The 26,245-nt window shown below is 42.1% G+C and overlaps 1 protein-coding gene across 4 annotated transcripts; it reads right to left on the bottom strand.

Annotated features, from left to right (window-relative positions):
- Positions 1–661: 661 nt before the first annotated feature.
- Positions 662–26,168, bottom strand: LOC124000192 (probable E3 ubiquitin-protein ligase DTX2). 4 transcript variants are annotated; one of them, XM_046306392.1, is made up of 10 exons: positions 25,350–26,168; positions 23,378–23,963; positions 15,736–15,794; positions 12,984–13,136; positions 11,392–11,459; positions 10,590–10,748; positions 6,391–6,417; positions 4,019–4,180; positions 3,697–3,786; positions 662–1,419 (listed from the first exon to the last, which is right to left on the bottom strand). In XM_046306392.1, exons 1-10 carry the CDS (start codon positions 25,660–25,662, stop codon positions 1,153–1,155), a joined length of 1,884 nt encoding a protein of 627 aa, XP_046162348.1. In that variant the 5' UTR covers positions 25,663–26,168; the 3' UTR covers positions 662–1,152. The 4 variants fall into 4 exon arrangements, with proteins under 4 accessions (XP_046162348.1, XP_046162350.1, XP_046162349.1 ...); XM_046306394.1 differs by lacking the exon at positions 12,984–13,136; XM_046306393.1 differs by lacking the exon at positions 6,391–6,417 and having other exon boundaries at positions 25,350–26,164.
- Positions 26,169–26,245: the final 77 nt, after the last annotated feature.

Raw genomic sequence — 26,245 nt, 5'->3', positions numbered from 1 at the left:
CACATCTGGGACATCATGTCTCGCTCCATCCACCAACGCCACGTTGCACCACAGACTGTCCAGGAGTTGGTTTAGTCTTTAATCCAGGTCTGGGAGGAGATCCCTCAGGAGAGACCATCATCAGGAGCATGCCCAGGCGTTGTAGGGAGGTAATACAGGCACGTGGAGGCCACACACACTACTGAGCCTCATTTTGACTTGTTTTAAGGACATTACATCAAAGTTGGATCAGCCTGTAGTGTGGTTTTCTACATTAATTTTGAGTGTGACTCCAAATCCAGACCTCTATGGGTTGATAAATTTGATTTCCATTGATCATTTTTGTGTGATTTTGTTGTCAGCACATTCAAGTATGTAAATAAAAAAGTATTTAATAAGAATATTTCATTCAGTCAGATCTAGGATGTGTTATTTTAGTGTTCCCTTTATTTTTTTGAGCAATATACACATATATATAGTGGAGCGCCCTTATCTTTGAAAAAAGGACTTTTGTAATGCCACACACACACACACACACACACACACACACACACACACACACACACACACACACACACACACACACACACACACACACACACACACAAAAGGTATTTAATCAGCCACCAATTGTGCAAGTTCTCCCACTTAAAAAGATGAGGCCTGTAATTTATCATGGGTACACTTCAACTATGACAGACAAAATAAGAAAAAAATCCCCGAAAATCACATTGTAGGATTTTTAATGAATTTATTTGCAAATTATGGTGGAAAATACGTGGGAGATCTTTTTAAGTGGGAGAACTTGAATTGGTGGCTGCCTAAATACCCCCCCCCACTGTGTGTGTGTACATATATATATAGCACTACAAATATAGGGATGTATACAGGGTGCCGTTTGAGAAACAGCCTAGGTGACTAAACCAAGAGCTAATGGAGCACTACTGCAGCTAATAAAGTCCAAGTCAAACCCCACATTATCAGTATGTGTAGTATTCGGCACAATGCACTCAGACATACGCTTTGCATTGAATACTTAATAAAAACACATCCAGGTGGGAATGTGAATACTTGGTTTATCCCTTATGTTCTCTATGTTGAAGTTGCGACATTACGAGGAAAGTGATTCACGGTCAGTTTCACAGTCGGATGCTCCATAGCCATAACCAGTTTTCACAGTCTAGAGTTTGACGCTCCTCCCTGGCTGGGGTCCTCCTGTCTGAGGAGGCAGTCATCGCTCACCCCCTGGGAGGCCAGCTCGGACAGCACGTTGTCCAGGTAGTTGGGATCCGGGTAGCCATGACCCGACACGTTGGACATCATCTCCGTCTTGTGGTGGATCTCGTTCCACACCACCGTATCAGGCTCGCCCGTGGTGCTGGACGTTCCCACCGTAAAAATGAGGCGCCGTGTCCATGCCACCTTCAGCAGCTCCAGCACCTGACATGAAATTAGACATGAAATTAGAGATGACATGCCCCCATCACTGTCATGGACTTTTAGCCAGCGGTGGCCAAAGTTACTGGAAGTTTGTTGTGGGCAACTCCATATGAGATTGGCCCAAATCTATGATATTCCTGAAATTAAATGCATTGAAATATCCTTTGGGGTAAGGATGTTTGGCATACCTTTGAAGTCTACCCAAAATTATTATTGATAAATAATTGATTGAAATTTAAAAAATGTGACATTTTGGCCTTACCCAGGCCTTCTTTAAAGACACTACAATGATGAGTCTGTAGATGCTAAAGACAGTCTTGGTGTCATTTGAAACCTTACCATGTGGTCTGAAATATGATTTGTGTTTAGATTAATAACATTTTACATTAATTTCTGGATCATTTAAAAATAAACAAATACTTTGAAAGTACACTTTTTGACATTTAATGAGAGAACTAGAAAATATTGTCCCACATACATTGTGTAATTGGATAATCCCCAACAGCGACCTAACTGCCACGGTCGCACACTGGCTAGCAAAAGTCCTATATACTGTACTTCAGAATCATCTTTATTCGTCAAGTAAACTTACACATACCTAGAATCTGACTTGGTAAAATGGTGCTGCTAGAAAGACATATAGAAATGTAATATAGAGACAATACAGAGAGGAATTTAAACAATGTAAATACTGTATATTATATACAAAATAAATAGTGAACATAGAACTAAAAGAGTATGAGCTAATTTACAGCGACTTTCACACCTCATTCTAACCATTTTTCTCACCCTAGCAGAGCAGGCTAGAATGTTTTGAAGTTATTTAGACGAGTAAGTGACTGTGGTACTGTTTTGCCATAGTTAATGTATATATAATAATATATGCCATTTAGCAGACGCTTTTATCCAAAGCGACTTACAGTCATGTGTGCATACATTTAATGTACAAACGCTTCCCACGTGTGAAACACACACACACACACACAAATCTTGTGTTCTTAAATGAGGAAAACCGAGACAAAATCTGTCAGTTCAGCCGCCTTTAATGTTTATCCTGGCCCATAGACTAGTTTCAGGGTGAGGAACCTTCTAACATTAAGTTAAAAAATACTGAATGTCCCTTTTAAGGTGGTCTGCATTGTCTCTAGGTTATGGTAGAGGTATGCCCATTTGATTTCACATCGACAGGAAATCAGATATAGAAATGGATTTCTTTGGCAAGAACATTTGGATGAATTATCAATAAAACAATTACCTCACACTGTACAGTAAAATAAGCATTTATTAAATATAGTCAACAGAGTAGCGGAGTTGGTCGCAATGAATGGCAAATCAAATTAAAATAGTAATGAGGAATTGGAACAAGATATTTAAGTGAGAGGTTTCACTATTTTGAATGGTACACATGAAAATGAAATATTTTTCCCTCTTGAAACTGTTGTCAGATTTCCTAGACTGGTTTTTGCACATACGAGGAATGTGTGAGTGTAACAATTATTCAAATATTTTGTGAATTTCACCAGGTTCGTATATTCATATAGCATGTTAAGTTATTATGCTTGCCTGAATCCTGGGAAATAGGGGAGCGCGTACTTACGGTTTGTCCTGCATGCTCAAATAATTTGGACGCATAGAGGTAGGCACGCTTTTTATGTCGTCTTCAGAAATGTTACATGTAATAAGCACAAGACACACTGTTTTGTTCATAAACAATGGTGTACATTTAGTGTTTACTCAAATTGATGGTATTGTAAGTATTATTTTTACAGATGATAATAACATTTTGAATTCAACATGTGGTTGTTAGCTAGCTAGTGTGTTGTATGTGTGACTGGTGGCTAGCTCCTTGACGGATCACCGTCCTTTGTATTGTGTCTGCTGTAGAGAGAGGAAATGATTGGCAGAACATATGTGCTCTACAAATGTTTTTATATTTTCTTATGGAAGCAGAAGAAACTCATTACACTGAAAACAGCCTGATCACCGAAGTCCACATCGTCTACCAACGGAGCTACAAAAGGATCACACACACACACACAGCGGAGCTACGGCAGTGCAGTACAGCACCGGTTACATGAGCAGAACAGAGTCAAAATGTTGTGTTCATTAGGGAGCAAACTGGAAAAAAACATACTAAAACAGGGAGGAACTACGTGGACTTGTCCAATGAGAACTGCTCATTTTCTGTTGCGTGCCCTTACGAGCACGTCCAGGGTGTTGTGAACTGTTTGCAGTGTGTTGGTTCGATGTAAGATAGATGCAGTGTTAGCTGCTTACCTTTCTGCCCTTTTTGTTGTCTGGGAGGAAGCAGAAGCGAGGGAAGCCTCTAGAGGTGTACGACTGCCCGGGATTAGGGTGCTCTGGACCCTGGAGAGAGTGAGGAAGTGAGTGAGTGAGTGAGTGAGTGAGTGAGTGAGTGAGTGAGTGAGTGAGTGAGTGAGTGAGTGAGTGAGTGAGTGAGTGAGTGACTGTGTGACTGTGTGACTGTGTGTATTGTGTGTGTCTTGTGTGGATGTCATAAGGTGAATGCACCAATTTGTAAGTCGCTCTGGATAAGAGCGTCTGCTAAATGACTTAAATGTAAATGTTGTGTGTGTACCTGTATCCCATGGGTGATGCTGTAAATGATCTGGATAGTTCCACAGTCAGGGTGGCCAGGGAGGGACTGGGAGACTCTATAGATCTCCATCTTCCCCTTGGGCTGGGTCCCAGTCTTCTCCCCATAGATTGTCTTGCATGAGGGGCACTGGAGGCTGCCATCCTGGAATAGAGAACAGGCAGTCAACCACCTTAGAAGACACCCAACGGAGGCAGACTTTCTTTACAAAATACCAAAAGGCACATGTACAGTGCATTCGGAAAATATTCAGACCCCTCGACTTTTTCCACACTTTGTTCCAGCCTTATTCTAAAATTGATTAAAATATTTTTCATCAATCTACACACAATACCCCACAACGACAAAGTGAAAACAGGTTTTTAGAAATTGTATCAAATTTACTAAAAATAAAAAACAGAAATACCTTATTTACATTAGAATTCTGATCTTTCGCTGAGACAAAATTGATCATCCTTGATATGTTTCTACAACTTGATGGGAGTCCATCTGTGGAAAATTCAATTGATTGGACATGATTTGGAAAAGGCACACACACCTTTCTATATAAAAGGTCCCACAGTTGTCAGTGCATGTCTGAGCAAAAACCAAGCCATGAGGTCGAAGGAATTGTCTGTAGACCTACGAAACAGGATTGTGTCAAGGCAAAACAAATTGTGGCACTGAAGGTCCCCAAGAACACAGTGGCCTCCATCATTATTAAATGGAAGAAGTCTGGAACCACCAAGACTCTTCCAAGAGCTGGCCGCCTTGCCAAAACTGAGCAATTGGGGGGAAAGGGCATTGGCCAGGGAGGTGAACGAGAGCCTAATGGTCACTCTGACAGATCTCCAGAGTTCCTCTGTGGAGATGGGAGAACCTTCCAGAAGAACAACCATCTCTGCAGCATTCCACCAATCAGGCCTTTATGGTAGTGGCAAGACGGAAGCCACTCCTCAGTAAAAAGGCACATGACAGCCTGCTGGAAGTTTGCCAAAAGGCACCCAAAGACTCTCAGACCACGAGAAACAAGATTCTCTGGTCTGATGAAACCAATATTGAACTCTTTGGCCTGAATGCCAAGTGTCACGTCTGGAGGAAACCTGGCACCATCCCTACGGTGAAGCATGGGTGGCAGCATCATGCTGTGGGTTGTTTTTCAGGGACTGGGATACTAGTCAGGATCAGCGGAAAGAGATCCTTGATGAAAACCTGCTCCAGAGCGCTCAGGACCTCAAACTGGGGCAAAGGAAAACGACCCTAAGCACACAGCCAAGACATCGCAGAAGTAGCTTCGGGACAAGTCTCTGAATGTCCTTTAGTGGCCCAGCCAGAGCCCAGACTTAAAACCGATCAAACTAATCTGAAGAGACCTGAAAATAGCTGTGCAGCGACACTACCCATCAAACCTGACAGAGCTTGAGAGACTCTGCAGAGAAGAAATGGGAGAAACTCTCCAAATACAAGTGTGCCAAGCTTGTAGCATCATACCCAAGAAGACTTGAGGCTGTAATCGCTGCCAAAGGTGCTACAACAAAGTAAAGGTTAAAGGGTCTGAATACTCTAGGAAGTCTTGGTGGTTCCAAATGTCTTCCATTTAAGAATGATGGAGGCCACTGTGTTCTTGGGGACCTTCAACACTGCAGAAATGATTGGGTAACTTCCCCAGATCTGTGCCTCAAAACAATCCTGTCTCAGGAGCTCTACGGGCAATTTCTCCAACCTCATGGCTTGCTTCTTTGCTCTGACATGCACTGTCAACTGTGGGACCTTATATAGACAGGTGTGTGCCTTTCAAAATTATGTCCAATCAATTGAATTGACCACAGGTGGACTGCGATTAAGTTGTATAAACATCTAAAGAATGATCAACGGAAACAGGATGCACCGGAGCTCAATTTTGAATCTCAAAGCAAAGTGTCTGAATACTTATGTAAATCTTTTTTTTAAATCATAAATCTTTTATGTTTTTCATAAATTTGCAAACATTTTGAAAAAACTTTTTTCGCTTTGTTATATTGTGTGTAGATTGATGAGAAATATTTTTTGAATCCATTTTTAGAGTAAGGCTGTAATGTGTCTCCCGGGTGGCGCTGTGGTCTAAGGCACTGCATCGCAGTGGTAGAGGTGTTACTACAGTTGGAAAGTGTCTCCGCCGACACATTGGTGTGGGTGTTAAGGAGCATGTTTTGGGGTGTGACAGGGTAGTCTAGTGGTTAGAGTGTTGGGCTAGTAACCGAAAGTTTGCAAGTTCAAATCCCTGAGCTGAAAGGCAGTTAACCTACGGTTCCTAGGCTGTCATTGAAAATAAGAATTTGTTCTTAACTGACCTGCCTAGTTCAATGAAAGGTAAAACAAATAAATAATGTCTCTACCGTGGCCTTTCCCGAGCCCGCTGGGGACTTGCAGCGATGAGACAAGATGGAAGAAGGGGGTTAGAATAAAGAGTATGAGTAAAATCTGTAACAAAACATGGAAAGAGTCAAGAGGTCCGAATACACTGTACAGTGTACTTTTTGAAGGCACCTTGACATTGTTGTGCTACAGCCTGAATTCAAAAAGGATTATATTTCTCACACAATAACCCATAATGACAAAGTGAAAATGAAATACAGAAATATGTAATTTACATACAGTACCAGTCAAAAGTTGACATACCTACTCATGCCTGGGTTTTTCTATAATTTTACTATTTTCTACATTGTGGAATAATTGTGAAGACATCAACACTATGAAATACATATGGAATCATGTAGTAAAAAAACAAAATCACAATATATTTTATATTTGAGATTTACCTTTAACTAGGCAAGTCAGTTAAGAACAAATTCTTATTTTCAATGACGGCCTAGCTGCGAAAATGCGCATGATCCATAACAGGTTAATTAAGAACAAATTCTTATTTTCAATGACGGCCTAGGAACAGTGGGTTAACTGCCTGTTCAGGGGCAGAACGACAGATTTGTACCTTGTCAGCTCAGGGGTTTGCTGGATCAAATCCCGAGCTGACAAAGTAAAAATCTGTAGTTCTACCCCTGAACAAGGCAGTTAACCCACTGTTCCCCGGTAGGCCGACATTATAAATAACAATTTGTTCCTAACCGACTTTGCCTAACTAAAATATAAAAAATAATTTGTTTGTCAAGAGGACAATGACACAAAACACACCTCCAGGCTATGTAAGGGCTTGTGGCTAAATCCTGCACGGAGCCTTCACCGTGCGACTTTAAGAGTGCATCAGCAGTAAGGAAGGGGGAAATAAAGACAGACAGCTCTTTCAGTTCTCTGGGGAGGGGCTCTTGGTTGGCGCGACAGTTGGTTGTGAATGCTATGCTGCAGATGTCCTTGTTTATTTTCAGCGTGTGTAGTTTATAAAGTATTTAACTCAATGATCGGTGTGACCGCTCTAGGTCGTGAACGTTTGGAACCGCACCTGTTATGGATCGCATGAATTAGTAGCAACATTGTTGCGAAGCTTTGACATACAAACCAACAAACCATTGGACGGTCAGACGGGACAACTGCAAGCCTGAAAACCACAGCTAAGATCTCTCTTCTATCGAACAAAATCTTTACCCCGCTCTAATAAATAGCACTATAGATAGCGCTATTTGACCAAGAAGGAGAAAGATAGTACTGCATCAGTTGACCTGGCCTCTACAATCACCCAACCTCAACCCAATTGAGGTGATGTGGGATGAGTTGAACCACAGTGTGAAGGAAAAGCAGCCAACAAGTGCTTATAATATGTGAGAACTCCTTCATTACTTTTGGAAAAGCATTCCAGGTGAAGCTGGTTGAGAGAATGCCAAGAGTGTGCAAAGCTGTCATCAAGACAAAGGGTAGCTACTTTGAAGAATCTAAAACACAATTTTTTGGTTACTACATGATTCCATGTGTTATTTCATATGAATATTTCATATTTCACTATTATTCTACAATGTAGAAAATAGTTTAAATAAAGAAAAACCCTTGAATGAGTAGGTGTGTCCAAACTTTTGACTGGTACTGTATATGGAGTGGTACTCAATGTGTTGCATTGGATTTGCCCCAAACATAAAACTTTGTATTCAGGACAAAAGGTTAATCGCTTTGACAATTTTTTTGCTTTACTTTACCGCCTTGTTGCAAACAAGAATGCATTATATATATTTTTTCTGTACAGGCTACCTTCTCACTCTGTCATTTAGGTTAGTATTGTGGAGTAACTACAATGTTGTTGATCCATCCTCAGTTGTTTTCTCCTATCACAGCCATTCAACTCTGTAACTGTTTTAAAGTCACCATTGGCCTCATGGTGAAATCTCTGAGCGGTTTTCTTCCTCTTCGGCAACTGAGTTAGGAAGTACACCTGTATCTTAGGATGGTGTATCAATACACCCAGTCACTACAAAGTGTAATAAATAATTTCACCATTCTCAAAGGGATATTCAATGTCTGCTTTATTTTATTTTTACCAATAGGTGCCCTGCTTTGCAAAACCTCCCTGGTCTTTGTGGTCAAATCTGTGTTTGAAATTCACTGCTCAACTGAGTGACCTTACAGAATTTCATGTGTGGAATACCGAGGTGAGGTAATCATGTTAAATACTATTATTGCACACTGAGTGAGTCCATGCAACTTATGTGAGTTAAGCAAATTTTTACTCCTTAATTTATTTAGGCTTGCCATAACAAAGGCGAATACTTAAAACTCAAAACTATGGCTGTTACGATGACCATATTACCTCCACACCGGCAGTCAAATTTCATGTGACCGTTTAGTCACAGTAATTAAGCTTCTCCAAGCTCCGATGCTGCTGATGGTGCTCATTAGTAGTCTACCAAACTTGCTAACTGCCTGGTACTCAACACTACATTGTCCCTCTAAATCACTGACATCAATGCAAACGTAATCAAACCCTTCATGAGAGCCCATGTTGTGCAACATTTCTATAGGCTATGCAACTGCGTGAGAAAACAGATTGATGGCCTCTATTAAATGTTTGGAGGATCTCATCAGCTTTCTACAGGCTAGCGAAAGTAGGACATGTATTTTTCAGCTGCCCGTTTCAAGACAGGTGCATGATAATGGTTCATTCTAAATCAAATTTCACACAGATTATTTAGTATATGTAAAGACTAGATTAAATTAAGAATATTACGCTGGCTGACAATATTAGCCTATCACTTGTGAATGATGCAAGAAATAGAGTGCTTCTTTTTTCCCCGCAACTTTAAAATCAGTCACACACCTCATGTAGCCTATATGTTTGTATCACCACTAAAAGTGTCCAATTCACTTCTTAAAATGAAGCACATTAATACGCTTTACATCAGGTGTAGAGACATGAGTCAACTTTTGTACTGTGGGGGATAGTAGATTGACAGGCTTGTGCTTTTGCCGTTTGTTAGGCCTACTCATCTCGTTGGCTGACAAAGTAAATGTGGACAGTTCTTCCAATATCTTCAATATGCACTTTGGAATTGGATAAGGACGCACACAGTTGCGTCCCCAATGTGTCGAAAGAGAAAGACCCGATCATGTGACAGAGAGCCATGTGAGTGAGGTGCTTCGACACACAGTGGGGAGAAGGGAATTATAATTATTATATTCAGCCCAAGGGCACAGCGGCCGCAGAAGGCAGGGATGTTTTTAGGGGGCATTACGGCCACAAAAAGGGTGGTTAGCCGGGAAATTTGAGGCATTGTCAAGTGCTTGTCAAATTGTGAATGAGAGACTGATAATGTACAGCCTGCGCAAAAAAACAAAGCAGAGCTCGTGCCTTTCATGTGACTTTTTCTCAAATCATTGGAGTCGCATCATGGAGCCTTAGAATGTATCAAAAAAATCACAACATATAGCCCAACATTTGTATCACAACAAAAGTTACAAATATACCCGTTTCTTTGTTAACCGATCAACACAGAATAGCCACATGTGCGCACTCAAATCTTTGAGAAAATATCCTTTATTTTATTCAGCCATTTTCAATTGTATTCTTCAAAACTATAAAATAATGGCATGGAATTCTAAGCAAATCTTGTAGGCTAAATTAACTAGTGTAACCCACAGCGTAGCCCACAGCCATATGGCATAGCCTAATCAGGGCCTAACATATGGACTTTGAAATAGACAACATCTTCATATCATGTTTCTTTAGACCTGTCTAAAATACATCATGGATTTACTGTGATGGTGTAGGCTATATTACATGGATTTATTAGACTTTTTAAAATGTAGATGTTCCTATGGTCTACATCAGCGGAAGCCAGGAGATGCTACATGTGTTTAATAACAGTCAATTGCCGTGAGACCGGCAGTTATTTGCTTGACAAATCACCGGCCAACAAAATGTGGAAAAAGTCAAGGGGTGTGAATATTTTCTGAAGTCACTGTAATATGTCACGTTGTGGGTAACACTTAACTTTTAGCCTGCAAGTACAACGCTTCATTACTTGTTATAAGCATGTACAAGCCATTATAATGCCTTATAAGGCTTATAATATGTTAATGCCTCCATGCAGTACAATATGTGGACTCGTGTCTTCCAGGCAACCAACTGAATTACATTTAGGATCTCTGTGGCACCCACCTTGGTACCATTGTTGTACATGGCCAGCATGCAGAGCATGTGGAGGGTGTGTCCACACTTGAACTTGCCCACGGCGCCAGGCTGGATGGGCTGGGCTCCCTCAGACGCCACGTCATAATCCGATGGACAAGACAGCCGGTCCATACAGATGATGCAGTCCTGAAACCACAGGGAGAATGTTATAATACAATTACATGAGAACAAGTATTACAGGATCTCTATGATATTATATTGCAAGTCTAGAAATTGTGGTTGGGATAACTTGGGGATACAGATGGGTATTGTATACAAAACAGCAGTTGGTTTGCTCATACTGCTTTAGAAATAGGCCAAGCGTGTGTTCATTTTAGAGAAATCATATTGCTTTCAACCTGCATACTGCAAATTCTTTGCAAAATAAAATGTATTTCTTCAATACAAATACAATTAGTTGCTTTGTATAAAAAAAAAATCACATCACCTTCACATGAATGTATAATTTTTTACAAAAATAGTTTAAGTCTGAGAGACTACATGCAAACTAAAGCAGGTGTAATTAATTGCATGTTTACAATGAGTTCCAGTGTACCAGAACGAGGAAACACACGACTGATTCTCCTGCAAGAGCACTACTTCAGGAGAATTTCCCCCTAGGTACAGATCTAGGATAAGATTCCCTTCCCCCAATCCTAACCTTAACCATTAGGGGGGAAAATGCTAAACTGACCTAAGATCAGCGTCTAGGGGCAAATTCACCCTATACAAAAAAAACAAATAAATAAAGATGCGAGGGGAGGAGGGAGATTGACATTGACATGCGTACCTCGTCTTGAGCAGAGGCAACTTCCTCCATGTAGCGGTGAATGACATCCTCTGGTTTCTGGGCGGGGACTGAGAGGATAGTGGACACAATGAACAGAGTTGGGGAGAAGCCAACCACATACACAGGACACAGGTGGTATTATCATGACAGAAATTGTATAGACATTTGTTTTTTAAATCCATGGCTTTCAGTGGTTGAAACTACAGTGGTTGCCTAGTTGTTTTGCAGTTTGCGAACAAATTATGTTCACAGAAATAATAGCCTAGATTTTATAGACTATAGTTAAATCCCAAAACATTTTAAACTGACACTTCATTTTCGCTGTATTTTATATTTCTGCCTTCTGAAAGCCTAAAGCAAAAATTTCCAACTCATTCTGCAGAAGTAGCCTACACACTTCGCTGCAGCTCAGACTTTAGGCAGGCTTCGTTGGCATATCTGTACCATGCAAGAGCACTGCTCGAGAATGTGACACGAGTTTGAGACACACAGTATTCATGTTTGACAGTTATGGCTGAATGAGAGAAGAGGGTAAGATATTGACACTAATCTACGAATGTGCCAAACGCACCCTCTTGCTCTTCCTTCCTCAGTATGCGTCACATATGCCACCTTTTTCCCTACATTGGTCAAAAGTAGTGCACTATGTAGGGAATATGGTGCCAATTTGGGATGCTTCCTCAGAGTTCGATTTGTGAATGTCAGTTCGCTCTGCCATCTTTATATAACACCTTCGAAAATAAAAAGGCATTATATGAAGATAAGCTGGATCCAAAAAGCAGGAACACGATTAGTTCTGAAGGAAACACACCAATGTTTGTTAGCTAATGAATACGGTGTTCACCGCCAAGCAACATCACAACACTGATTTGTGGATATGAATGAGGGAGTCACGGGAGGGCAAATGATTTGTACAGAGACAAGTATGCGATGGAATGAGATAAGAGTGAGCACATGTAAGATAAAAGGACGCTATACTAGCCTGCAGATAACAATCAAAAACACACTGCCTGAGATGCCTTTTCAGGTTACATTTTGAAATGTGTGTGTATATGTATATATATATATATAAAATACACACACAACTTAATGATAAATGGTTCCTTACACTGATAGTAGTATATCAGCCAGGGGAAATGTAATCCATGGTTCAGGTTTATTTAAAAAGCCACTACTAACTTGAGCTAACTTTAGCCACCTCTAGTGAAAAATCTATGGGAGTGATAGGGGCAACCATGATATATTTTGGGCCAAATCACCTTTAAGTCAAGTCAAACCAAAGCAATGAGTTGATTTCAGTTGCCCCCATCACTCCCATTGATCCCAAGTCTTGTGTAGTGACTATTGAGATCCTAAAACTGAGTGAGAATAGGAATTCCTAGCTCGGATATCGCCAATGTCTCACCTGGCAGGCATATTAGTTTCCCACCACAAAAACACAAGGAATAAAAAAAAAAATCATAATCATATTTGAACATATATTACAACTTGTTTGGGATAACTCAAGATGACAACACAATGGAAAGCATTGGATGTGACAAGGCACAGAGCTGGATGCAGGCCCACAATGGGGGGGGGGGGGGCGTAGCTACCTGTCCTGTGCTGCCTCTTTTCCCTCCTAACCGAGCTGCGACTTTTGGAGCCCGCGGGCCTGCTGCTGCTGATGGGGGGAGGAGGAGCGGAGGAGGAGGCAGTCATGAAGCGCACGCCGAGTCCCACTGCTGACATCAAAATGGAGGCTATGCCTGGAGTGGGTGGCCAGGGGAGGACCGGTGGAGACATGCAGAGGGGGTGGGGGACGGGGGGGGTTGGAAGGGGATCGGGACCAAAGGGATGCGACATGGTGGATAAAGCAGTGACTGACTGGTGGGAAAAGAGGGCGAGTATTGGGAAGTTTGGGAAGCTTCCAGACCAATTCTGCTTGGTCAAAATAGAGAACATTGGATTCAGGAATAAGAAGTAATTTGGATTCAATGTTTGTACAGTAAAGAAAATGTGTTTGACTAACATTCAGCAGTAATAAATGTGGGCTGATGTGATAAAGGTACAGATTTCCTTTTTAAAGCCATATTGTAAGGTTCTGCCTCGATTCTGGACAGCATTTAGCCTAGTGGTTATAAGCGTTGGACCAGTAACTGAATGGTTGCCGAGTCGAATCCCTGAACCAACTATGTGGGAACAAATCTGTTATTTCATTAAGGGTACGTTTTAAAAGAGCACAAAAACAAATATTTACAAAATGTGACAAAGAAAATCTTCAAAAATGCACTCTACAAAATATTTTAGCTAAAGTCCAACTGGACCAAAAGTGTTCACATGCAAAATAAGCTGAATTGCTGTTGGTCACACATGCATATACAGTGGGTCAAAAAAGTATTTAGTCAGCCACCAATTGGGCAAGTTCTCCCACTTAAAAATATGAGAGAGGCCTGTAATTTTCATGATGTGTACACTTCAACTATGACAGACAAAATGAGAGAAAAAAATCCAGAAAATCACATTGTAGGATTTTTAATTATTTTATTTGCAAATTATGGTGGAAAATAAGTATTTGGTCAATAACAGTTTATTTCAATACTTTGTTATATACCCTTTGTTGGCAATGACAGGAGGTCAAACGTTTTCAGTAAGTCTTCACAAGGTTTTCACACACTGTTGCTGGTATTTTGGCCCATTCCTCCATGCAGATCTCCTCTAGAGCAGTGATGTTTTGGGGCTGTTGCTGGGCAACACAGACTTTCAACTCCATCCAAAGACTATCTATGGGGTTGAGATCTGGAGACTGGCTAGGCCACTCCAGGACCTTGAAATGCTTCTTAAGAAGCCACTCCGTTGCCCGGGTGGTGTGTTTGGTATCATTGTCATGCTGAAAGACCCAACCACGTTTCATCTTCAATGACCTTGCTGATGGTAGGCTTTGTTACTTTGGTCCCAGCTCTCTGCAGGTCATTCACTAGGTCCCCCCGTGTGGTTCTGGGATTTTTGCTCACCGTTCTTGGGATCATTTTGACCCCAAGGGGTGAGTTCTTGCGTGGCGCCCCAGATCGAGTGAGATTATCAGTGGTGTTGTATGTCTTCCATTTCCTAATAATTGCTCCCACAGTTGATTTTCTTCAAACCAAGCTGTTTACCTATTGCAGATTCAGTCTTCCCAGCCTGGTGCAGGTCTACAATTTTGTTTCTGGTGTCCTTTGACAGCTCTTTGGTCTTGGCCATAGTGGAGTTTGGAGTGTGACTGTTTGAGGTTGTGGACAGGTGTCTTTTATACTGATAACAAGTTCAAACAGGTGCCATTAATACAGGTAATGAGTGGAGGACAGAGGAGCCTCTTAAAGAGGAAGTTACAGGTCTGTGAGAGCCAGAAATCTTGCTTATTTGCATAATTTGCAAATTAATTAATAAAAAAATCCTACAAATGTGAATTTCTGGATTTTTCTTCTCATTTTGTCTGTCATAGTTGAAGTGTACCTATGATGAAAATTACAGGCCTCTCATCTTTTTAAGTGGGAGAACTTGCACAATTGGTGGCTGACTAAATACTTTTTTGCCCCACTGTATATATGCTCAGTCTGTCTCTCTGGTGGCCTATCTGCTGGCTCAACAGGAATGAGATTTTTTTTTTGCGTAAAAAGATTACCTGCTAGCTAGGACATTTTGCGAAATAACCATATAACAAATAAAAAAAACGGTTTGGAAAAAACGACAACATCCTAAGTGTAACGGAAAATGTAACGAGAAAGAAAAAAAGTGAACTATTGCTTTAACTATTCCTTTTCATTAAGACCACAAACCCCTGAGACTACCCTGGAAAATAAATTACATCATGGGCTGGGCAACTGACAAGAAACAAGCCTGGTTGGTGCACAAGGGCCTGGTCTGTGGAGAATGTGCACAGCGATAAACTGAGGTGCTAGGCTAGTTGTCCAGAGAGACACAATGGCTTTCACACCATAGACAGTGACAGGCCATTGCCATGAAATCACAAAGGAGTTCTCTGTATCACTGCTTTAATGACTGGTCAACAAAAGCGGTGCCTCTAAAATCTGTCAGGTCTATCAGATAAGCTTACTAAAGCTTGCCATAGGCTACACATTTGGCTGAAACAAAGTATGTCAACGAACATCGATTTTAAAACTTATGAGTGTGAAAACGCAACACTTTTTCACCCTCTTACTTTCACACTGAGACGTAACCTCATGGAGCAGAAGGTTCTGCCATCGTCAACAAGAAAAACAATGCTTTACCGAAACCGCTAGAATTCACATGGATGGGGACTGTAAGAATACAGGTAGTACCACCATTGGGGATGTGAAAATTGGATGAATTTACTTGGGACCTCTTTACCTGCCAGGGCTGAGCTCACACTGGTGGATCCATTCAGTTGCACAGGGATGGCGGGGATACTGTGGCAGAAGAAACAGGAAAACAGACATTAACGGAGCATGGTGAAGGCCAAAAGGCACACATACGAATCCGTACACACCATTGCATAAGCAATTAAATGAAGAACTGATGTGGTGGTTCCTCTCTCAAAAAAAAAAAAGCTCTAGACACTGCAGAATCCATCCACGATATCATCTGTATTGAATAGTTCTGCGGCGTGTCACTGCAGGTTAACAATTATATCAATAACAATACTAAAAGGTTACGATTTGAATTTCTCAACTTTCGACATTCTAAACTAAAAAGCTAGGAAATCCACAGAAGATAAATGTCCTTCCTCTGATTAATGATGGATGGGGAGCTAGCGTGGCCTTGCTAAAACATGCCTGCCTGTGTTCAGAGTTGAACCTGCCCCCATGAGGAGGAGAACAATGGACCCCCAGAAATCTGGCTTTCCTGCTCCACGTCAGACAATGGCCAGGGGTACTACGGTGCACTGTGCAGTATTTCCTCCTGGTTTCCAAAACTGTCATGTTGTTCCACTGAGGCCTGTGTTCAGTGGTGCCCAAGAGAGAGCAGAGCAAAAGCAGAGAAGTCCTGCTGCAAGTATTCCAGAACACATGCAGAGAGAGCCTACCACAGTTACGCATATCTAGTGAACCGATACCTACAGTGTGTATATGTATACAGTAGCAGTCAAAAGTTTGGACACACTCATTCCAGGATTTTCTTATTTTTCTACATTGTAGAATAATAGTGTAGACATGAAACTATAAATTAACACATATGGAATCATGTAGTAACCAAAAAAAGTGTATATTTTAGATTCTTCAAAGTAGCCACCATTTGCCTTTATAACAGCTTTGCACACTCTAGGCACTCTCAACCAGCTTCGTGAGGTACTCACCTGGAAAGCGTTTCATTTAACAGATGTGCCTTGTTAAAAGTTAAGTTGTGGAATTTCTTTAGCATAGTGGTTAGAGCGTTGGGCCAGTAACCGAAAGGTTGCTAGATCGAATCCTCGAGCTGACAAGGTAAAGAATCTGTCGTTCTGCCTCTGAACAAGGCGGTTAACCCACTGTTCCTAAGCCGTCACTGTAAATAAGAATTTGTTCTTAACTGACTTGCCTATGTAAATAAAATAAAAAGTCATTCTTAATGCATTTGAGCCAAACAGTTATGTTGTGACAAGGTAGGGGTGGTTTACAGAAGACAGTCCTATTTGGTAAAATATACCAAGTCCATATTATGGCAAGAACAGCTCAAATAAGCAAAGAGAAACGACAGTCCATCATTACTTGAAGACATGTAGGTCAGCCAATCCGGAAAATGTCAAGAACTTTGAAAGTTTCTGCAAGTGCAGTCGCAAAAACCATCAAGCGCTATGATGAAACTGGCTCTCATGAGGAACAGCACAGGAAAGGAAGACCCTGAGTTACCTCGGCTGCAGAGGATACGTTCATTAGAGAGTTACCAGCCTCAGAAATTGCAGCCCAAATAAATGCTTCAGAGTTGAAGTAACAGACATCTCAACATCAACTGTTCAGAGGAGACGGCGTGAATCAGGCCTTCATGGTCGATTGCTGCAAAGAAACCACTACTAAAGGACACCAATAATAAGAAGAGACTTGCTTGGGCCAAGAAACCATAGCAATGGCCATCAGACTAGGCTAAATCTGTCCTTGGTCTGACGAGTCTAAATGTGACATTATTAGTTCCAACCACCATGTCTTTGTAAGACGCAGAATACGTAAACGGATGATCTCCGCATGTGTGGTTCCCACCGTGAAGCATGGAGGTGGTGGTGTAATGGTGCTTTGCTGGTGACAGTTACTGATTTATTTAGAATTCAAGGCACACTTAATCAGCATGGCTACCACAGCATTCTGCAGCGATACAACATCCCATCTGGTTTGTGCTTAGTATGTTTATGATTTGTTTTTCAACATGAAAATGGCCCAACACACCTATCAGGCTGTGTAAGGAGAGTGATGGAGTGACTCCAAGGAGAGTGATGGAGTGACTCCAAGGAGAGTGATGGAGTGACTCCAAGGAGAGTGATGGAGTGACTCCAAGGAGAGTGATGGAGTGACTCCAAGGAGAGTGATTGAGTGCCACATAAGACCTGGACTCCATAACCACCCGATCTCAAGCCAATTGAGATGGTTTGAGATGAGTTGGACCGCGAAGTGAAGGAAAAGCAGCCAACAAATGTGCAACATATATTTTAATTTATTTAACTTGGCAAGTAAGTTATGAAAAATTCTTATTTTACAATGACGGAATAGCCCAGGCAAACCCTCCTCTAACCCGGACGACGCTTGGCCAATTGTGCGCAGCCCTATGGGACTCTCGATCACGGCCCTGGGCCCTGGGCGATCACGGCCTATGTGGTGATGCCTCTAGCACTGCAAGGCATTGCCTTAGACCGCTGCACCACTAAGGAGCACAACATATATGGGAACTCCTTCAAGAATGTTGGGAGAATGCCAAGAGTGTGCAAAGCTGTCATCAATGCAAAGGGAGGCTCTTTTAAAGATTAGAAAATATATTGATTTGTTTTAACACTTTTTTGCATCCTACACGTTTCCATATGTTATTTCATAGTTTTGATTTCTGCTCTCTTATTCTACAAAGTAGACAATAGAAAAAATAAAGAAACATGTGTATGGTACTGTATATACAACTGAAGTCAGAAGTTTACATACACTAAGGTTGGTGTCATTAAAACTCTTTTTCAACCACTCCACACATTTCTTGATAACAAACTATAGTTTTGTCAAGTCGGTTAGGACATCTACGTTGTGCATGACAAGTCATTTTTCCAACAATTGTTTACAGACAGATTATTTCACTATCACAATTCTAGTGGGTCAGAAGTTTACATACACTAAGTTGACTGTGCCCATCTTGGAAAATTCCAGAAAATGATGTCATGGCTTTAGATGCTTCTGATAGGCTAATTGACATAATTTGAGTCAATTGGAGGTGTACTTGTGGATGTATTTCAAGGCCTACCTTCAAACTCAGTGCTTCTTTGCTTGACATCATGGGAAAATCAAACTAAATCAGTCAAGACGTCAGAAATTAAATTGTAGACCTCCACAAGTTGGATTCATCCTTGGGAGCAATTTCCAAACGCCTAAAGGTACCACGTCCATCTGTACAAACAATAGTATGCAAGAATAAACACCATGGGACCACACAGCCGTCATACCTCTGAGGAAGGAGACACGTTCTGTCTCCTAGAGATGAACGTACTTTAGTGCGAAAAGTACAAATCAATCCCAGAACAACAGCAAAGAACCTTGTGAAGATGCTGGAGGAAACAGGTACAAAAGTATCTATATCCACAGTAAAACATGTCCTATGTCGACATAACCGGAAAGGCCGCTCAGCAAGGAAGAAGCCACTGCTCCAAAACCGCCATACAAAAAACAGACTACGGTTTGCAACTGCACATGGGGACAAAGATTGTACTTTTTGGAGAAATGTCCTCTGGTCTGATGAAACAAAAATAGAACTGTTTGACCATAACGACCATCGTTATGTTTGGAGGAAAAGGGGGGATGCTTGCAAGCCGAAGAACACCATCCCAACCGTGAAGCAAGGGGATGACAGCATCATGATGTGGGGGTGCTTTATTGCAGGAGGTGCACTTGACAAAATAGATGGCATCATGAGGAAGGAGAAATGTGGATATATTAAAGCAACATCAAGACATCAGTCAGGAAGTTAAAGCTTGGTCGCAAATTGGTCTTCCAAATGGACAATGACCCCAAGCATACTTCCAAAGTTGTGGCAAAATGGCTTAAGGACAATAAAGTCAAGGTATTGGAGTGGCCATCACAAAGCACTGACCTCAGTCCTATAGAAAATGTTTGAGCAGAACTAAAAGTGTGCAAGGGGGCCTACAAATCTGATTCAGTTACACCAGCTCTGTCAGGAGGAATGGGACAAAATTCACCCAACTTATTGTGGGAAGCTCATGGAAGGCTACCCGAAACACTTGACCCAAGTTAAACAATTTAAAGGCAATGCTACCAAAAACGAATTGAGTTTATGTCAAGGTCTGACCCACTGAGAATGTGATGAAATAAATAAAATCTGAAGGAAATATTTTATTCTGACATTTCACATTCTTAAAATAAAGTGGTGATGCTAACTGACCGAAGAGATTTTTATTAGGATTAAATGTCAGGAATTGTGAAAAACTTCGTTTAAATGTATTTGATTAAGGTGTATGTAAACTTCCGACATCAACTGTAATATACACTGCTCAAAAAAATAAAAGGGAACACTTAAACAACACAATGTAACTCCAAGTCAATCACACTTCTGTGAAATCAAACTGTCCACTTAGGAAGCAACACTGATTGACACACTTCACATGCTGCTGTGCAAATGGAATAGACAGGTGGAAATTATAGGCAATTATCAAGACACCCCCAATAAAGGAGTGGTTCTGCAGGTGGTGACCATAGACCTCTTCTCAGTTCCTATGCTTCCTGGCTGATGTTTTGGTCACTTTTGAATGCTGCCGGTGCTTTCACTCTAGTGGTAGCATGAGACGGAGTCTACAACCCACACAAGTGGCTCAGGTAGTGCAACTCATCCAGGATGGCACATCAATGCAAGCTGTGGCAAGAAGGTTTGCTGTGTCTGTCAGCGTAGTGTCCAGAGCATGGAGGGCGCTACCAGGAGACAGGCCAATACATCAGGAAACATGGAGGAGGCCGTAGGAGGGCAACAGCAGGACTAACTGCCAGAGCCCTGCAAAATGACCTCCAGCAGGCCACAAATGTGCATGCGTCTGCTCAAACGGTCAGAAACAGACTCCATGAGGGTGGTATGAGGGCCCGACATCCACAAGTGGGGGTTGTGCTTACAGCCCAACAACGTGGGCATTTGCCAGAGAACACCAAGATTGGCAAATTCGCCACTGGCACCCTGTGCTCTACACAGATGAAAGCAGGTTCAAACTGAGCACATGTGACAGAGTCTGGAGACGCCGTGGAGAACGTTCTACTGCCTGCAACATCCTCCAGCATGACCGGTTTGGCGGTGGGTCAGTCATGGTGTGGGGTCGCACAGCCCTCCATGTACTCGCCAGAGGTAGCCTGACTGCCATTAGGTACCGAGATGAGATCCTCGGACCCCTTGTGAGACCATATGCTGGTGTGGTTGGCCCTGGGTTCCTCCTAATGCAAGACAATGCTAGACCTCATGTGGCTGGAGTGTGTCAGCAGTTCCTGCAAGAGGAAGGCATTGATGCTATGGACTGGCCCGCCCGTTCCCCAGACCTGAATCCAATTGAGCACATCTGGAACATCATGTCTTGCTCCATCCACCAACGCCACGTTGCACCACAGACTGTCCAGGAGTTGGCGGATGCTTTAGTCCAGGTCTGGGAGGAGATCCCTCAGGAGACCATCCGCCACCTCATCAGGAGCATGCCCAGGCATTGTAGGGAGGTCATACAGGCACGTGGAGGCCACACAAACTACTGAGCCTCATTTTGGCTTGTATTAAGGACATTACATCAACGTTGTATCAGCCTGAAGTGTGGTTTTCCACTTTAATTTTGAGTGTGACTCCAAATCCAGACCGCCATGGGTTGATAAATTTGATTTCCATTGATAAAAATTTTTTGTGATTTTTTTGTAAGCACATTCAACTTTGTAAAGAAAAAAGTATTTAATAAGAATATTTCATTCATTCAGATGTGGATGTGTTATTTTAGTGTTCCATTTTTTTTTAATCAGTGTATATAGTTTTAATACTGTAGGTAGCATTAGCTACCAGTAGTCATCTGTACCTGCTCCAAAAAGCCAGTATTTTTCATCCTACAAATTTGGTTCGGCATCTTATTAAGTGGTGAGCTAACATGTTTTCAGCACTTTTATTTTCCTGACTGATCAAAACTTGTTTTCTCACCCCTCTGCAGCAGATATATAGTGATCAATATTTGATCAATCAAATAGCAATACATATAGAACCCTTAGAATTGCAATTACAAGCCTATGTATTGCGATAATATCGTATTGTGAGGTCCTTGGCAATTCCCAGCCCTAATCCAGTGCGTCAGATACAGTGCCTTTGGAAAGTATTGTGACCCCTTGAACCTTTTCCACATTTTGTTACGTTACAGACCTATTCTAAAATTGATTAAATTGTTCTCACCCCCTCATCAATATACACACACAATACCCCATAATGACAAAGCAAAAACAAGTTTAGAAATGTATCAATAATAAAAACTGATATCATATTTACATAAGTATTCAGACCCTTTACTCAGTACTTTGTAGAAGCACCTTTGGCAGCGATTACAGCCTCGAGTCTTCTTGGGTATGACGCTACAAGCTTGGCACACCTATATTTGGGGAATTTCTCCCATTCTTCTGTGCAAATCCTCTCAAGCTGTCAGGTTGGATGGGGAGCGTTGCTGCACAGCTATTTTCAGGTCTCTCCAGAGATGTTCGATCGGGTTCAAGTCCGGCTTCTGGCTCAGCCACTCAAGGACATTCAGAGATATGTCCCAAAGCGACTTCTACGTGGTCTTGGCTGTGTGCTTAGGGTCGTCGTCCTGTTGGAAGGTACATACATCGTTGACCCAGCAAAGGGTCCGAATACTTATGTAAATAAGGTATCTGTTTTGTTTTTTGGGGCAAAAATAAATAGTGAAAAAAGGAGTCTGTATACTTTCTGAATGCACTGTACTTTGTGTGCTTTCTCTACAAGTTGATAAGGATCTGGAGTAATGTGAATGTTTATGTTCAACATTGCTGAATGCTGCCACTTTTCACTCAAGTTATTTTAGGAATATTTGGCAGGCGCTGTGTGGCATCAAGTCTGCTTCAAAACATTCAGAAATAGTGCCACTAAGGTATTATTGAAAACAAAAATGCTATATGACCTTCAAAAGCTTTCGTCCGGGTGCTTTGTTCGTCACATGGTGTGACATAGCCTAAGCCTACTACAACCAGGGACCACATGGTGACAACAATGGGAGGAAGTGTGTGTGACACGCAGCAGTTGATGTAATGTAACCCTTTAAAAACATCAGCGGCGTATTGACCAAGCAGAGCTTTGGGTCACAAATCTTGTTTCCTATCCTGCGTAACACCACTTCCTCTTTAGTGGAGGTCAACAAAACAGCTTATCCTGGTGTTTTCGCACAGTGTTTGTGAATCTTTCAGATTCAGCACTCTATGACATACTGCAGTTTAACCCCAAATCATAACAATATGTCACTTAGCTCAAGATGAAATTATAGATCATAGAAGTAAATTGGTTCAAAACAACAATTGGGTCTAAGGCGGCGTTTACAGACAGTCCAATTCTGATCTTTTGCCACTAATTGGTCTTTTGAGCAATCAGATCTGATAATTTGCCAATAATTGGGAAAAAGATCAGAATTGGGCTGCCTGTGTAAACTCTGCCTAAATGTCAATCAGACCCTCTATCAGTAGGCTATGCCTTACTCAACTCAAAGATTATTAGTATAAATGGATAAGCTCCTAAATGAGTCAACAATTACTTTTCAAACAATGTCAACAAAGCTGGTTGAAAAGGCCATAAAATGGACCTGAGGACCCACCTTAAGCCATTGGCACTGGTGGACAAGGCCAGTTGAGCTCCAGGGAGTTGACTAGCGGAGGGTGCCAGTGGCCAGGGGCTTCCCCACGCCATTCCCCCCACAGAAAGTGGCCTCCTGGGGTAGGGTGAGTACACTGAGGTGGGATGAGCTCCAGTCGCCCTGCTAGGGACCTGGAGGCTAGGCCGGCTCAGCTGCCCCGACGAGAAGGAATGGCGCGAGCGGCTGGACATGGGGCCAGTGCTGCTGTGGCTCAGACACTGCTGGCAGGAGCAGGCCGGGCCCGAGTGTATGACGGATGCACCAGATGCCAGTGGGTAGGGGAGGTTACCCTGCCGTCGTACCTGTCGCCGGTAGCCCGTGGCCTTGTTGACCTGGGCCAGCGCCGTGAGGTCCACTATGTAGTTATAGCCGTGTGAGACAATGTCCGCCGTGGCCTGCCGTGCCTGGTAGCTGTGTTCTAGTAGGATAGAAGTGCGAGTCTCGTATGGAGTCCATCCTCCTTCGTCATTCACCCACTCCCAATATACTCCGCTACCCAAGCCTGAGGACTGGGCAAACAATTGACGGCGTACAGACCGCGTTTTCCCTAGAGAGAAAAGAACAACACAGAATTAATAATGTACTCATGAGGTAAAAGTGCTTTGCACAGAAGATTATGCAATAGACATCTGTGAATGCCAAACTATTTATTAATTATAGTCTTAGTCTAGTAGTAGTGTGGTTAATGATGTCAACTTAGTACACTGAACATCCATTAACGCCTGAGCAGAGCATCTGCACCCCCACTTTTTAACCATCAAATTATCATGAGCCATTGGGTAATTTGTCATTTTCGATTATTAATGTTTAGATCTAGTCTGCATTAAAATGGATTGTCCATTTTATATACTTTTGTGTATACATATATATTGTATGTGGACCCCCCTTCAAATTAATGGACTCTGCTATTTTAGCCACACCTGTTGCTGACAGGTGTATATAATTGAGCACACAGTCATGCAATCTCCATAGACAAACATTGGCAGTAGAATGGCCTTACTGAAGAGCTCAGTGACTTTCAATGTGGCACTGTCATAGGACGCCACCTTTCCAACAACTCAGTTCGTCAAATTTCAGCCCTACTAGAGCTGCCCCGGTCAACTGTAAATGCTTTGATTAAGAAGCGCTAGGCCCCTTAGTTCCAGTGAAGGGAAATCTTAATGTTACAACATACAATGACATTGTAAATGATTCTGTGCTTCCAACATTGTGGCAAGAGTTTGGGGAAGGCCCTTTCCTGTTTCAGCATGACAATACCTCCATGCACAAAGCAAGGTCCATATAGAAATGGTTTGTTGAGATCAATGTGGAAGCCCTGACCTCAACCCCATTGAACACCTTTGGGATGAATTGATACTCTGACATCAGTGCCCGACCTCACTAATGCTCGTGGCAGAAAGGAAGCAAGTCCCCGCAATGATCCAACATCTAGTGGAAAGCCTTCCCAGAAGCACAAGCATTTCACAAGCATTAACATAACATCTGCTAACCATGTGTATGTGACCAATAAAGTTGGATTTGAGGAGTGGTGGCTGTTATAGCAGCGAAGGGGGACCAAATGCATATTAACGCACTTGATTTTGGAATTAGATGTTCGATGAGTAATTTAAGTGTCCACAGTTTTGGTCACGTAGTGTATATCCCTGGCTTAATATAATCTGTGAGATTTCAGTTACAGTTAGCCAGCTAACTAGTTAGCCAAAGAAAGCGTTGCCATCGCTGGGAAATAGACAAGTAGCTGACTCTTCGCTATAGCTGTTATCAAGTTTAGCAATGCGATTATGTTTGGCTTATGGTGGCTCACACATGATCACAACAACAGCTAGCTATATAGCACTGCGCTAGTTAGGGCATTAAAACTAAAGCTCTAAGCTAAGGCTTCAGTTGAGTTGTAATGTAAAGCATACATAGGGCAGTGGCTTAATTTCCTTACCTGTATCTTGGCGGAACTGCTTCAAGCTTGGTATGTCTATAAGATAAGGCGACAAACTGGGATCTGATTGTCCGAGCCAGATACTGGTGGAGCCAGGACCCCCACTCCTGTGTCCCCGCGGAGATGATAAACATTGTTCTATGTAGCCGCTCACCTGGCCGCTGTACGGTAGCCAGACGCCAAGATCATCCTGCCATTCCCATACAACGACCATAGGCTGTGATTGTCCAGGTGCTCCCGAGGTCGGGGTCGAGACAGAGGGTCCATTTCTAGACACATTTCTCCCCACACAGGAGCTAGAGGCAGTGGCCATATCTTGCAGCTACTAGCCAGTGCCAGCTAATGTTACGTCAAATCCAGTAAACGAAACGATAGTTAAGGAAATAAGGCGGAGGCTGGTAAACGAACGTTAGATAGGTTTAGGAAGTCAGAGGGACAAACTACAGGACACCTTGCCAGCTAACGGTATCCCATCAGTAAAATGTAACGTTAGCTAGAAAACCAAAATAACTAACGTTTACACGATTAGTCCGCTAACGGTTAGCTAGCAAATTGGCTAACGTTACGCTAGCAAAGCTAGCCATCTAGCTTGGATTCTTAAAATGCCTCATTTTTACAATACGACTGATTCCAGGTCAGTCGGTAAACGTTCAAGCAAACGTATAAAAAACATTTTGGCGAAGCAATCCTTCGATTCGGAAATGTATATATCTATGCTAATCATACATTGTATACCAACCACCAATCTGTCTGAACCACAGAAATAGAATGAATAGAAGGGCCTTCCCCATTCAAACCCAATAATAGATACACACCGCGAGGCATAGCTTTACATGACCACGCCCCCGATTACGGGTAACTTGGGCATCACCCTAATTTTTTTATTTTATTCAGCC

Source organism: Oncorhynchus gorbuscha, linkage group LG16 (genome assembly GCF_021184085.1).
Source record: "Oncorhynchus gorbuscha isolate QuinsamMale2020 ecotype Even-year linkage group LG16, OgorEven_v1.0, whole genome shotgun sequence".
NCBI classification, from domain to species: domain Eukaryota; kingdom Metazoa; phylum Chordata; class Actinopteri; order Salmoniformes; family Salmonidae; genus Oncorhynchus; species Oncorhynchus gorbuscha.
Note: the sequence above shows the minus strand (reverse complement) of the source record. Positions and strands in the feature narration are given on the sequence as shown.

Coding starts and splice junctions, on each gene's coding strand:
- LOC124000192 (XM_046306392.1), bottom strand. CDS start 25,662: ATGGCCACTGCCTCTAGCTCCTGTGTGGGGAGAAATGTGTCTAGAAAT. Junction 15,795..23,377: donor ACCAGTGCCAATGGCTTAAG/GTGGGTCCTCAG, acceptor CTTCTGCCACAG/TATCCCCGCCATCCCTGTGC. Junction 10,749..11,391: donor TTGCCTCTGCTCAAGACGAG/GTACGCATGTCA, acceptor CTGTGGTTTCAG/GACTGCATCATCTGTATGGA.